Source organism: Mauremys mutica, chromosome 2, assembly GCF_020497125.1.
Source record: "Mauremys mutica isolate MM-2020 ecotype Southern chromosome 2, ASM2049712v1, whole genome shotgun sequence".
Lineage (NCBI taxonomy): Eukaryota > Metazoa > Chordata > Testudines > Geoemydidae > Mauremys > Mauremys mutica.
Genome location: NC_059073.1, coordinates 243,061,650 through 243,074,284, shown reverse-complemented (window position 1 = coordinate 243,074,284; position 12,635 = coordinate 243,061,650). Strand labels below are relative to the sequence as shown.

The following is a 12,635-nucleotide window of genomic DNA, read 5'->3' as shown; positions in this document are numbered from 1 at the left end:
GAGAGGAATCAAGGGGCTAAAATCATGTATACTGCTTTGAATATTTTTAAGTAAACCACTAGCCTTAAATCTGTGTTTAAAAACCTTAATATCCCTGAATAGACTAGCATCAAGAAAGCCCACTTAGTAGTGGCTGTAAATTTCAGCTGGTTAAATGCTACAAAAATTAATTTAATTTGTTCTCCCTGCTGTTCTGTTCTTGGGCAGAGGTATATTAATGATGCAATGTCCTTGTAGTTGTGAATCTCCTACTCTAGCCTGCTTGGCATTGAACAAGCTTTCAGCTAGCTAGATTGTGACTTCACCTTTCTGTCCTATTAATAAGTATTCTTAATTATTTTCCATTTGATAGGTACCTATCCTATTATGAACATTTTATGAAAAATCATGTGTTATGTCTCAAAGACAAAATCAGGTGTACCAATACCTCCACACACTTGGTTGGCATCTCAGCTGGTTTATCAAATATTAGAAAGCGGTACCATCCTGGTCTTAGTGAATGGTCACATATGAGATCTTGAATAGCCGATTGCTGTAGTTGTGATGAATCAAAATCAACACTCCGGTAAGGACTCTGAAGGATCTGATGTCCACCAGGGTAACATTCAAGAGCTGTGGAAACAAATATAAGATAATATTTAAGATATAATGTCTGTCAAATATTATTATAGAAGGTTTTAAATCCTCTTAACTCGAAAACATGAAAATGCTACAGTACTGCTAGCCAAATTGTATTGCACTTGGGGCCTTATCCATTGGTTTTTGGGTTGGCAAAAAAAGAGGAACAATTAAACATGAAGATATGAAGAAATCTTTGTGTGTAAAGGATGAGAACAGTGTGGTGACTAACCCTAAAGTGGTATGGAAAGAATATTTTCAAAGGCTGTTAAATGAGAAGAGAGAGTTGCTAGTGTATGTAACCCTGACAATTATGAGGAAGCCTCAAAAGGTATTGATCTCTGTAAAGACAGAAGAAGCCCTGAATAAGATGAAGAATGGTAAAGCAACTGGTGAAGATAACTATTGATACGATCAAGACAGTTGGAGATATTGGAGTAAAGTGGCTTCATAGATTACTATATGTTTGCTGGGATCAAGCTAGGATACCACATGACTTGAGAATGGAATTGATTGTGCCTCTTTGCAAGAGTAAAGAGATACAAACACCAACTGGGGCATCACCCTGTTAAGTCAGCCTCTGAAAGTCACTGAGAGAGCTCTGGAGGCAAGGTTGAGATGAGCAATATGGCCTTAGGAAGGGAGGAAGTACGACAGATGCAATATTTGCAATGAGAGAGATGTTTGAAAGAATGATAAACAAAGAGTGTAACTGCTATATAGCATATATTGATGTTGAGAAAGTATATGATTTGGTTCCATGGGAGCAGGTCTTTGGACTATTGAAATGGATGGGAGGGAGGTGTCATGAAGTGGAGAGAAGCTGTACTGAGGGTCAACAACTAAGGTACTAACAATACAGGGAATTTCAGAAAATTCTGAGGAGACAGGATTGAGACTGTGACGGGTTGGATCACAGAAACCCTCTTGGAAGCTGCAACCTAATGTGCAAAGACTACTTCTACCCCTAATTTCCCTGCCAGCTCAGACTCCAGCACCCTGTCTTGCTGAGCCAGACACACCCATCTGCTCCAACAAAGACCCAGAGTCTGAATTACTTACCCCAAAGCTGCAGGTTTACCTGAAAGCAGCTAACAGAAGTGTTCCTGTCTTTAACACTCAGATGCCCAACTCCCAATGGGGTCTAAACCCAAATAAATCTGTTTTACCCTGTATAAAGCTTTTACAGGGTAAACTCATAAATTGTTCGCCCTCTATAACACTGATAGAGAGATATGCACAGTTGTTTGCTCCCCCAGGTATTAATACATACTCTGAGTTAACTTATAAGTAAAAAGTGATTTTATTAAATATAGAAAGTAGGATTTAAGTGGTTCCAAGTAGTAACAGACAGAACAAAGTAAGTCACCAAGCAAAATAAAATAAAATGTGCAAATCTATGTCTAATCAAACTGAATACAGATAAGATCCTCATCAGTTCCAGAATGCTCCCTTTTACAGACTAATCTCCTTTTAGCCTGGGTACAGCAATCACTCACACCCCTTGCAGTCACTGCCTTTTGTTCCAGTTTCTTCCAAGTGTCCTGGGGGGTGGAGATGCTCTCTCTTTAGCCAGCTGAAGACAAAATGGAGGGGTCTCCCAGGGGTTTAAATAGACTTTCTCTTGTGGTTGGAGACCCCCTCCTCACTCCTATGCAAAGTCCAGCTCCAAGATGGAGTTCTGGAGTCACCTGGGCAAGTCACATGTCCATGCATGACTCACAGTCTTTACAGGCAGAAGCCATTGTCCACATGGTGTCTTGTATGTCTCCAGGAAGACTTCTTATGTGGACTGGAGCATCCCAAGATGCATTGTTCCCCAAGCGCTTCCTGATCGGGTATTTAACCTTGCAAATTCCTTCCTAAAGAAGCTGACCAAATGCCTCACAAAGCTTACTTAGAAATCAAACAAGTATACAGTCAATATTCTTAACCTCAAGTACAAAATGATATATGTGTACAAATAGGATGAATAGATATAATAGACCATAACCTTTACAGAGATATGTTACATTGTACAGGCAGCACAAAACATATTCCAGTTTGAAGGTAAACACAAAGAAAACTGAAGTTATGCAAGTAGGGAAGGTGGAAGAAGAGTTGTTGATTGACGTTTCCAGACACAAGTTGAATCAAAGGAAAGAATTGTGTACTTGGGAAGTACATTTAATGCCAGCAGGGAGAGATCTGGAGAACTGAAAAGAAGAATCCAATGTGAATGGATGGAAGTAAAAAACATGACAGGTGTACTCTGGGACCAATAACAAACTGAAAGGAAAAGTGTATGCTGTGTGTATTTATCTCTGCCTGCTCTATGGTTTGGAAACTGTGGATCTTACGGAGATGGAAGAAAAGAAGATACAGGTAGCTGAAAATAATAGACTGAGGAGAATGGCAGGCAAGTGGAGGGTATGAAAGAAATTAGAGGGAAGATGAACTTGGAACTCTCAATGACAGATAGGCTAAAGAGTGCATGTCTTAGGTGGGGTGGTCATGTGATAAGAATGGGAAAAGAACAATCAGCAAAGAAAGCATGGGAGGAAGAGAACAGCAAGAAAGGATGTGGAAGGCCAAGAATAAGATGGAAAGACTCTGTCAAGAGATATTTGAAGAGAAAAGGACTGAAACTCCAAGAGGAATTGTGGGCAACTCCAACCCAGTGTGAACAGGAAAAGGAGTTGAGAAATGAAGTGAAGTGAGGCCTGATCTATAGCCCATAAAAGTCAATGGGAGTATTTCAATTATCTTCAACGGGCTTTGGATCAGGTCCCAAAACTCTGGTCTCATTAGTCCCAAATTAAGTTACAGTTGTCAAATACAGTAAGAGTCTGTTTTCACTACAAAATTAATCATGTGTTAGCACAATTCTTTGCCATGATTAATGGTATCTGTGTTATAATGGCTGTTTTCTTACCTTTGTAGACAGCAAACATGATTTGATAACTATGTTAGTCTTTAAGCCTAGCTCAAAGAATTATGGAGTTATGTAAATATTGCAAAAAATACTTTTGCTCAAGGTTTTAACTTCATAATTCATTTGTTGTATATGAAACCTTTTAATTTTAAATAGGAGAAGGTGGTCAAGAATATAATAGGAAAGTCAAAATCTTACTCCAAAAGGACTAAGGACTCTCCAAAGGTCCCATGCACACAATCTATCATTTCACAGTGTGGTCAACTGAAACTGACATACAACAGACAGAAACCCATATATGATGAGCAAAATTACTCCAAAGGGAACTGGAGATCTACATGTAAAAATTGCACAAGAACACCATATATGTGCAGGCAATTACCACAACTGGGTGTGGAAATGGGTAGGCATTTAATTACATACACAAAAGGCTATCTGACTCATACACTGAATTGTAGCAAGTGTAAATATAACTGTGCATGCACAGACATGGATATATTTTTGCACATCTAAGTGATGTTCTAGCCTCAGAGTCTTAAAACTGCAGTTACTAAAACCAACGAAAGGCACTCCACAAGCTAAATGTGAAGGAAATTTTAACCATAGCTTTTAAAAAGGTGGAAACTTTTCTAGGAAATAAAACAATAAAAGCTTTGAGCTTCTGATCTTGAGACATTGGGATGTCTTTGCTGATCCGTTAAAGGTAAGAAGGTTCTTGTTGATGGAATTTCTACAGATAAAACCATATATAATAAATCTGTGAATGGCTGCTCTTTCTTAAGAAAGGAAGCTAGATCATGAAAATATCTTAACTTTAAAAAAATTAAAACTACATTGCTTATTAAAAATACCAGATTGATACTGCCAGCAATAGACAGTCTCTGTCTACCCACAGAAGAGGTAAAGAATAATATTTAGGAGTGGTGCAGACTGCCTTTTGTTAAACTACTAAAAAGGGCACCAGTTGGTGCCAATTGTTAAGGTGTTTCTTATTATATGGATTCATACATTTAATCTTAACATTCACCATACTAGAATCATAAGCCAAGCAGAACTATAAACCAAGCAAATGGAGTGGAGCTGATCTGACATTTGAATACTAGCAGTGTGAACCACAACTGTTTCTTCAGTTTTTGTATCTTTATCTGTTGAATCTTTATTTGCAAGCTGTATGATGCAATTAGCTCATATTGATAGTATATATATATATATATATATATATATATATATATATATATATATATAGGATAAAATAATGTATCCATTTAATTCACTCTGGCATTGGTAATACAAGTTTTTCATATCACTGTTTTGATAAATGTACTTGTGAGTAAGCTTCCCAAATCACACAATCCTCTCTTTCTAATGCAGAAGATGTCCTAGTGAAACAAAAGATCTCATCTCTTTCAAGCAGAATATAAGGATCCTACAGTCTTCCAAAGCCTGGTGATTTAATCTGTTATGCCTTTAGGCAACTCAAGCAGATAACAATAGCTTTATCTTCCATCATCTAAGTGCAGATGGAAGTGGATGTGATGGACTATGTCACTACTGTGTTTTTTTTCGCACTGCTTGCAATAGCCTGTAGGCTAGTCATGTCCATACAGGATGACCTTACTGAGAATTTATCCTTCATAGGAATTTGAGGGAAACCCTTATGAGAATCAAAGGTCAGTCATATATATTATTCAAATGTTCTCTAAACAGGCTTCAGTGTAAGTAGCTCATGAACCATAATCAGAATTTTCATTCTGTCTTCTATCTTTTATGTTTTCTTCTACCTACACAATGTGGCAGTGCCTTCAGTGGTTCCCTTTCTGTAACTGAATCTCTTCTCTAACAAATAGTACTAATTATCTTCTCTATGACTAAGTATAATGTTTGAGTCAAATTACACATCAGACAAACTTTTCATTTTACTGAAATCTTAATCTGATATGTGTATATCATATTGATTATGCATATCATTTCTACCTCTTGGCATAGTGTCAGAGTAATTATAAACTTTTTCCTATCAAAAGGTCATAGGATCATTAATTCTAAAATAAAGATCAGATAACAAAGGAGATTTTAACTTAGTTCACAGCATTATGCATATGGTTTTTGAATGTGACCCAGCTATTCACATACACAACTTTTTCTGTCTTTGGAAATATGCTAACTTTTCCGTATCTCTCGTTTTGAAATATTATGTTGCATGTTATAACATCTGGTTGCATTTTTCCTTGCTTTTGCCCACTCCACAATACAGCTGCAAATGACTGTTATGATCAGGGATATTAACTAGGTGTTCTTTGTGTGTGCAATGTTTGTGTTGTATAACTGGATACTCTAGGAAACTAGCATAATCAATTTTTTGTTTTTAAATTGCACATTGTGAACAACTGTCTTCTGTATTCACTATGCCTGAAATCCACCTTTGCAACAGGCTGACATAAGGCTTATGCATTAAAAACTAGGGCTGGTTGAAATATTTCAATAAAAACACTTTTAATGGAAAATTGGCTTTTTTCAATTAAACAAATGTGTTAGTGAAAAGTGCTTTCTGATGAAAATGTTGAGTTTTTATTGAAAAAAATTGGCTGAAAGCTGGAAAATTTGGGGGGTTGGGGGATTTGGCTCAAAGTTTTCCATTTTTCAATGAAAAGTCAAAATTTTCAGTGGGAATTTTTTTTTCTGGACAGCTACTAACGATCCACTTAAGACTTCTACATATGGCTTACACAGTCATGCATAGCCTAGTGCTGAACCTTTGCCTAGGAGATGGTTTCACCCTAAAGACTTTTAAACTAATGGTGAGATTTTCAAAAGCACTCAGCCCATACAACCTTAATTCTGCCCCCTTCTGCTCACGCATTATGGTACCCCACTTAATTATATAATCACATCCTTTTTTTATTCCACAGGACCCCTGTCTAATTCAGTACACAGGATGGATGGTGCTCATTGAATGGTTATCTATTCAGTAGTTGGGTTTTTTTATCCTCATTATTCAATGTGTGGGTTCAAACCTTATTTACTTCATGTCATCCAAACCCTGCATTGAATATAGACTTATTCATTGTCTCATGGAATTTTCTATATCAATGAGCTCCATAGAAACAATAGCAGTAATTGCATGGGCAACTTCACTTCTGGCATTTTCTGTCTTTGAGTGTTTGACTTTGCAACATTAACATTCTTTTAACACAGGGATTAAGGTCTTGTGTATATAATTTCCTAATTTTTTCAAAAAGAAAACTGAAAAAACAGAAATTCCACCATGGGTCATGAGCAGGATTGGAACCTTTAGAGACACAGCACAGACCTCGGCCACTGGAACTAGCAAATCAACTGATAACAATAGTAGGCTGTATTCTCTATGTGGAACAGTCACTAGAAGGTAGGGTGACCATATTTCCCAAATAGAAAATGGGAAACCACCAGCCACTTGACTGAGCACTAGAAACTCAAACTCTCCTATTTTGTCTAGGTCCTATAGCACATATTTTCTGATGAAAAACAGTACAGTGAGACTCATGGGAAAATATGCAAATATTTGCTGGAATTTGAGTTTCTCTTTCATATTCAATGGGCATTTCCCCAAACACCTGCACGCTTTCCCATGCATCCACACCACTATTTAAGAGAAGGCTCTGAGCTTCAAGGAGGATTCAGTTTCAGTATTGATTCTCATTGTTTCTCAGTTTTAATATTTATTCTAACATTTTCTTCAGGATTGCCACACTTCCTGTGCCAAGGCTTACTCATTATGGACTCAATCCTGCAAGGTGCTGAGCACTCTGGCACTGATCCAGGAAAGTGCTTACAACTGTGCTTCACTTTAAGAACAAGTAGTCCCATTGACTATCCTAATAGCTGTGATATATAAAATAGAACTGTTACAGAGCCTTTATCCATAGCAGCCCTGTTAGGCAATGGAGATGAAATAATACATATTTCCATAAAATTACTCTTTCAACAAACTAGAAGTGAGATATACAAAAATAGCTACTGCAATAGTTTTAATTATGAATTAAAATGTTACAGATGTTAGAACTCTTGCAGCCTATCATGTTGATAACTTAAATTTTTAACATTCTTAAACTTTTATAGAAGACACTTAAAGATGTGTAAACATGTTAACATAATACAGTATAATGGTTCAGCATATAACATACTATTCTAACAATTCTTTATGTGGATTTTCCCCAAAAGAATACTTAAAGGGAAAATAACAAATATTTAAGACATCTTATAACTCACAACAATCCTTAACTCTTGGTTTTGCAGAGGTCTCAGGTCAGGGTGTGACAATACATACCATATGTGCTGCAGTATTTAAAGATAATAGGGCATGTTTAAGAAAAGAATGGAGAGAAGTTAAGAATGTTAAACAATTTTAAATTGTGCATTTCTTTTCTAGATGTTGATTGTAACAGCAAAGTAGTACTGAAAAAGAATTTTTCAGAATTTTTCTCCTTCATTAAAAGTTCCCTCTTCCACTAAAGTTAGTTATATATAATTACCAGACTTGAAAGTGAATATACATTTAAGTGGAAACAAAGGAGAAGAGGGGGGACATTACTGACTGGAGTCTTCATGATTTGGAGTGCATGGCTCCCGCTGGAGACTGATAAAATAGCATTTTTACTAAGGGTCTGATTCAAACCCTGCTGAAGTTAATGAGAGGCTTTATATTAGAATCAATTGGCATTGGAACAGGCTCTTAATGTATATATGTGCCTGAAGAAACCATGGTGTAGCAGGGTGGACTCCTGCCCTGAAGGGGTAAAAACAGCCCTGGAAGGGGGCTGTGGCTGGAGAAAGCATCTTTTAGGTTGGGCTGATTGGGGGAAGTGGCTGCAGCCTGCAGCTGGGGCCACACCCCAAACACACAGCTGACCCTATAAAGGCAGAGAAGCCAGGGGCAGCTAGAGGCTTCCTCTGTCTGTAGAGTGAGATAGGCCTGGCTGCAGGGAGCTAGACCCAAGGTACCTGGGTGAAGCAGGGCTGGGGCAAGGCAGAGGAGCTGGGGAGCTCCAGCCTGGAAAGCCCCAGGCTGCAGCCTAGCATTAGGCTAACAGGTACTGGGGATTGCAGAGGGCAGCCCAGGGGTAGGCCAAGGCAGCAGGTCCAAACCCAACCTTGCCAGTGATGAATAGGCTGATACTGCAGTCTGCCCCAGTGTGTGGGGCTAGACAATGACTGGCAGTAGCCATATACTGAGGCAAGGTGGGGCTAGAGGGTGGGGGTTCCCTGGGAAGCAGAGACCCTGAGAGAAAGGGGTTACAGCCAGGGGGTAGCACCCCATGTAAAAGGGCACTGGGTCCAGGGAGGGACACAGGGGCCAGAGAACAGGCAGATCACTGGCCTGCAGAGGGTGCTCCGGAGCTGGAATTGAGCTAATTCCCAGGAGTCACCAGCAGGAGGCACTGCAGGGGTGAGTCCACTAGTCTACACATGGCTAGTGGGTCAATTAGGCTCTGCCTACACTACAGACCTTACAGTGGCCACAGCTGTACCGCTGCAGCTATGCCATTGTAAGATTTCCCATATAGATGCTCTATGCTGGCGGGAAAAAGCTCTTCTGCCAGCATAATTAAACCACAAGCAGCAGTATCTATGTTAGAGGGAAAGCATCTCCCGCTGACACCGCACTGTCCACACCAGTGCTTTTGTCGGTGAAACTTTTTTGTCAGTCAGAGTTGTGGTGGGTTTTTTTTTCACCTCTGACTGACAAAAGTTTTACTGACAAGAGTACTAGTGTAAACAAAGCCTTGGGCATTATTGTAGTCTGAAAATCTACTTGAGTTAAACAGTATTTTTCCCCAGCACCTTGGTCAGCTTTACTGCAACAGTCAGTGCTTATGCTGCCATGATGAAAGAAAGCTAATGGCTATCACACTTAAATTATTTAATAATACCCTTTAAGTGAAAGGAACATTTGGCTATTCCTCATAAATAGTCACCAGTTTAGGAAAATACATGCAACTAAAATAATTTAGATGAACCAACTTTGGTGCTTCTGGATGGATTCAGTCATATGAAGGTGAAGACAAAGGTACACTCCACTAAATATACTACATTAATTTCATCAAAGCCCAAGTGTGACTCCGATATTGAAGCCACTGAAGTGGATAAGGAGAAGCATCCTCTCCCATTAGACATAAGCCCAACTGGCTCTAGCAGAGTAGTTCCTTTCCCAACATTGGAGACATAACCCCCGCACACCCAAGGAAGAACAGGAGCAAGTACCTGCCACCCCTGAACCTGCTGAACAAAGCAGAAGCTGGGTGTTCCTGGCAAAACCTGGCTTTCAGAGAGACAATTGGCAGAAGTCATGTGGGGGGAGGGGGTGTTAAAATTTCTGGACAAAGGGAGGGAGAAGACTAAGCAATTGCTTAGGGCCCTGTGCAGCTCAAGACTCCTCCACTCTCGGTTTTTATGTGTTGGGTGGGGGGGAGGCAAATGTTCCTGCCTAGGGCCCCCAGTGGGCTAGTGCCCCCTCTGGGCAAACAGCTAATGGTACAAGGGACAAGCAGCGGGGTGGAGGGTTCCCACCTGAGCGGCACAGGCCTGGGGGGCTTCAGGGTGGGTTTGTGTCTCTTCCCCCCCCCCCTTTAAGTTGGTCCCAGTCTCTCCATAACTTTGGAGTCTCTGCTTCGGGGATAGCTCCAAGGCTGCTCAGAACCCCCCCACCCCCCATATCTTACTTCACACACCTGCTGCACCCACCCAGCGCGCACACACACACACGCCACCCCTTACCTTGCTGGCAGGGCGCTGCCTTCAAGCTCAGCAGCACCAACCCAAGCCGGAGAGGCCAGGCTCGCAGCGCCGGGAGTTGCATTGCCCAGAGGGCGGCTGCCCTGCTCTCGGAGGGGTGCTGGGGGCTTGCTCCCTTCAGTCCCCCGCAGCCTCCAGCAGAGCAGCCTGGCCCCGCTTTGACTCTGTGCCTGCGCCTGGCGGGGCGGGGGATGCTGGCGCGAAGGTGCCTCCCGAGGCAAAGGCACCGCGAGCCACCCCGGTCCCGGGACAGCCCCACGCGCCCGCTCCCGCAGGCGGCTCCCGGGAAGCAGAGCAGCAGCAGCAGCAGCCGGAGCTGGGAGGGGAGCGAGCTGCGGCCGGCAGGGGCTACGGGGCGCGCTCTCCTGCTGCCTCGGGCTGTCACTGCTGCTGCTAAAGCCTGGCCTCCAGACACAGGCACCTGTGACGCCGGGGAGCGCGCTGGGAGCTGTCCTCTCCGGCGTGACTTTGTTCCCCAGCGCTCGGGACTCCGCAGCCCAGCTGGCTTGTGAGATCCCCGAGCTGCGTGGGACGCTCCCCAGTCTTGGCTGGTGGGATCCTTTCCCCTGCCCAGCATTTCAGTTCGGCAAAGGTAACCGCCGTCCCAGAAAATGGGTCCGCCACTTAGCTCCCCACTCTGGGGCTCCCGTTTTCACAGACGTGGACCCCCGTTTTAGAATATGTAATGAAATGCAAACAAGCCGGTTTCAGAGAGCTTTCTTATTAGATTTTGAACGCTTCTCTAAAATGCCAGAACGTACAACAACAAAAGACCCAAACACTGACTGGAGTAACTGTTATAAGCTGCAGTGTTTGAGTTCATTATCTAGAATAAGAGTTAAAGCATCTCCTTACGGTGACAGATTTTCAAAGAAGGCTGCAAAGCTCCCATATTTGCAAATGGCTTGTAAGTATTTGTGTCCACGCACAAATTATCCGTTTTACACAGGCATTTAATGATTTTTGCTGGCAAATGCATGGGCACAGCAAGTACATACACATTTTTACAGAATATATCTATCGCCCTCTCTTTTGCAAACGAAGCCATAAAATAAATGGCTTAGCACGTGTGAAGTTTGGAAGTGTGATCACTGTATACAGAGGATACCTAAAACTTAAACAACATATTGCATTCTACTAAACCTTCTGCAAAGAAAACTATTATTCTACAGAGACTGTTGTAAGGCAGGCACTTAGGTTTGCTGGGTCTCTGCAGAGAGGTGCTGTTTGACCCTAGTGAAATTTTGTATTCAACATTCTGCAACATTGGAGCAAGAAAACCTTTAAGTGGAAGTGAAGCTTGTAGCATTACTAACACCAAATGTTCAAAAACCATGAGCCAGGCTCTAAAAAAAAATTATGATGTTGGCTTAAAAATCATTAAGATTTTGGAAAAAAAAAAGGTGGTGTGCGGGGGTGGGAGAGAGATTTGCCATCTGGTGTTAAAGCCTTTAGGGTTCAGGTTTTAACGTTTTTCTCCTCAGCCATGGGAGCTAGAAACTTACCTTCTTTCTAAATAAAAGCTGAAATTATCTTGTAATCACATGAATCCAAGAGCTTTAAGAACATCAGGTAGCATGAGAATCACAATAAAACCATGAGCGATGGCAACACTGAATTTGATGGCCAAAAATCCAGGCACCATAAAAACAGTGGGCTTCCTTTCTGATAGATATAATAGCTTCAGTGGCTGCCTCGATGTATTTAACATTTCTTTGGGGAGGGTGTAAATATATCTCCACATGTCCTGACAGCCACAAACAATGGAAGAAGTCAAACAGAGTTAAGCTGGCAGGGGTTTTACATCTTTCAGGTGAGCTGAGTTCCAAAGTAGCCAGATTTTTTTCAGATGAAATGGCTATGGGAAATGTGTATAAGAAAAGGAATCAGCTGAAATTTCATCTAAACCATTTTGTTACTGGAGGGAAGGCAACCTTTTAAACAATGAGGACTGAGAGAAACAAGGTGGGTGAGGTAATATCTTTTATTGGGCCACCTTCCGTCTCTCTAATATCATGGGACTGACATGCTACAACAACTACACTGCTTAGGACTGAGCGAAGTTCTTCAAGGTAGTAAGGGCAGGTATAATTAAGAGTAATGGGACAAAATTCAGAAAGAGAAGGGTTAGGCTGAATATGAGAAAAATCTTCCTTCTAACGAACCAGTTCATGCTCCCAATATCCCTGTGTATTCAGTTCTTACCTTACATTTGTAAATCATAGGCACCCATCTGATGGTCTAGATGGCTGTCCCATATATTAACAATAACAACTTAAACCCAGACTGCCCATAAATCCATTCACTTCAGCCCTCCCTGTTCCTTCTCAGCAAT

The 12,635-nt window shown here is 41.2% G+C and overlaps 1 protein-coding gene across 1 annotated transcript in view; it reads right to left on the bottom strand.

The window, feature by feature from the left end:
- VWDE (von Willebrand factor D and EGF domains) overlaps positions 1-10,412 on the bottom strand; it is a 60,393-nt gene extending 49,981 nt beyond the window's left edge. Inside the window, exons 1-2 of the mRNA XM_045006138.1 lie at positions 10,283-10,412; positions 428-612 (exon numbers count right to left, since the gene is read on the bottom strand). Coding sequence (XP_044862073.1) covers positions 428-612; positions 10,283-10,364 — 267 coding nt within the window. The 5' untranslated portion in view covers positions 10,365-10,412. The remainder of the gene's footprint in view (positions 1-427; positions 613-10,282) is intronic.
- Between the last annotated feature and the right edge of the window lie 2,223 nt (positions 10,413-12,635).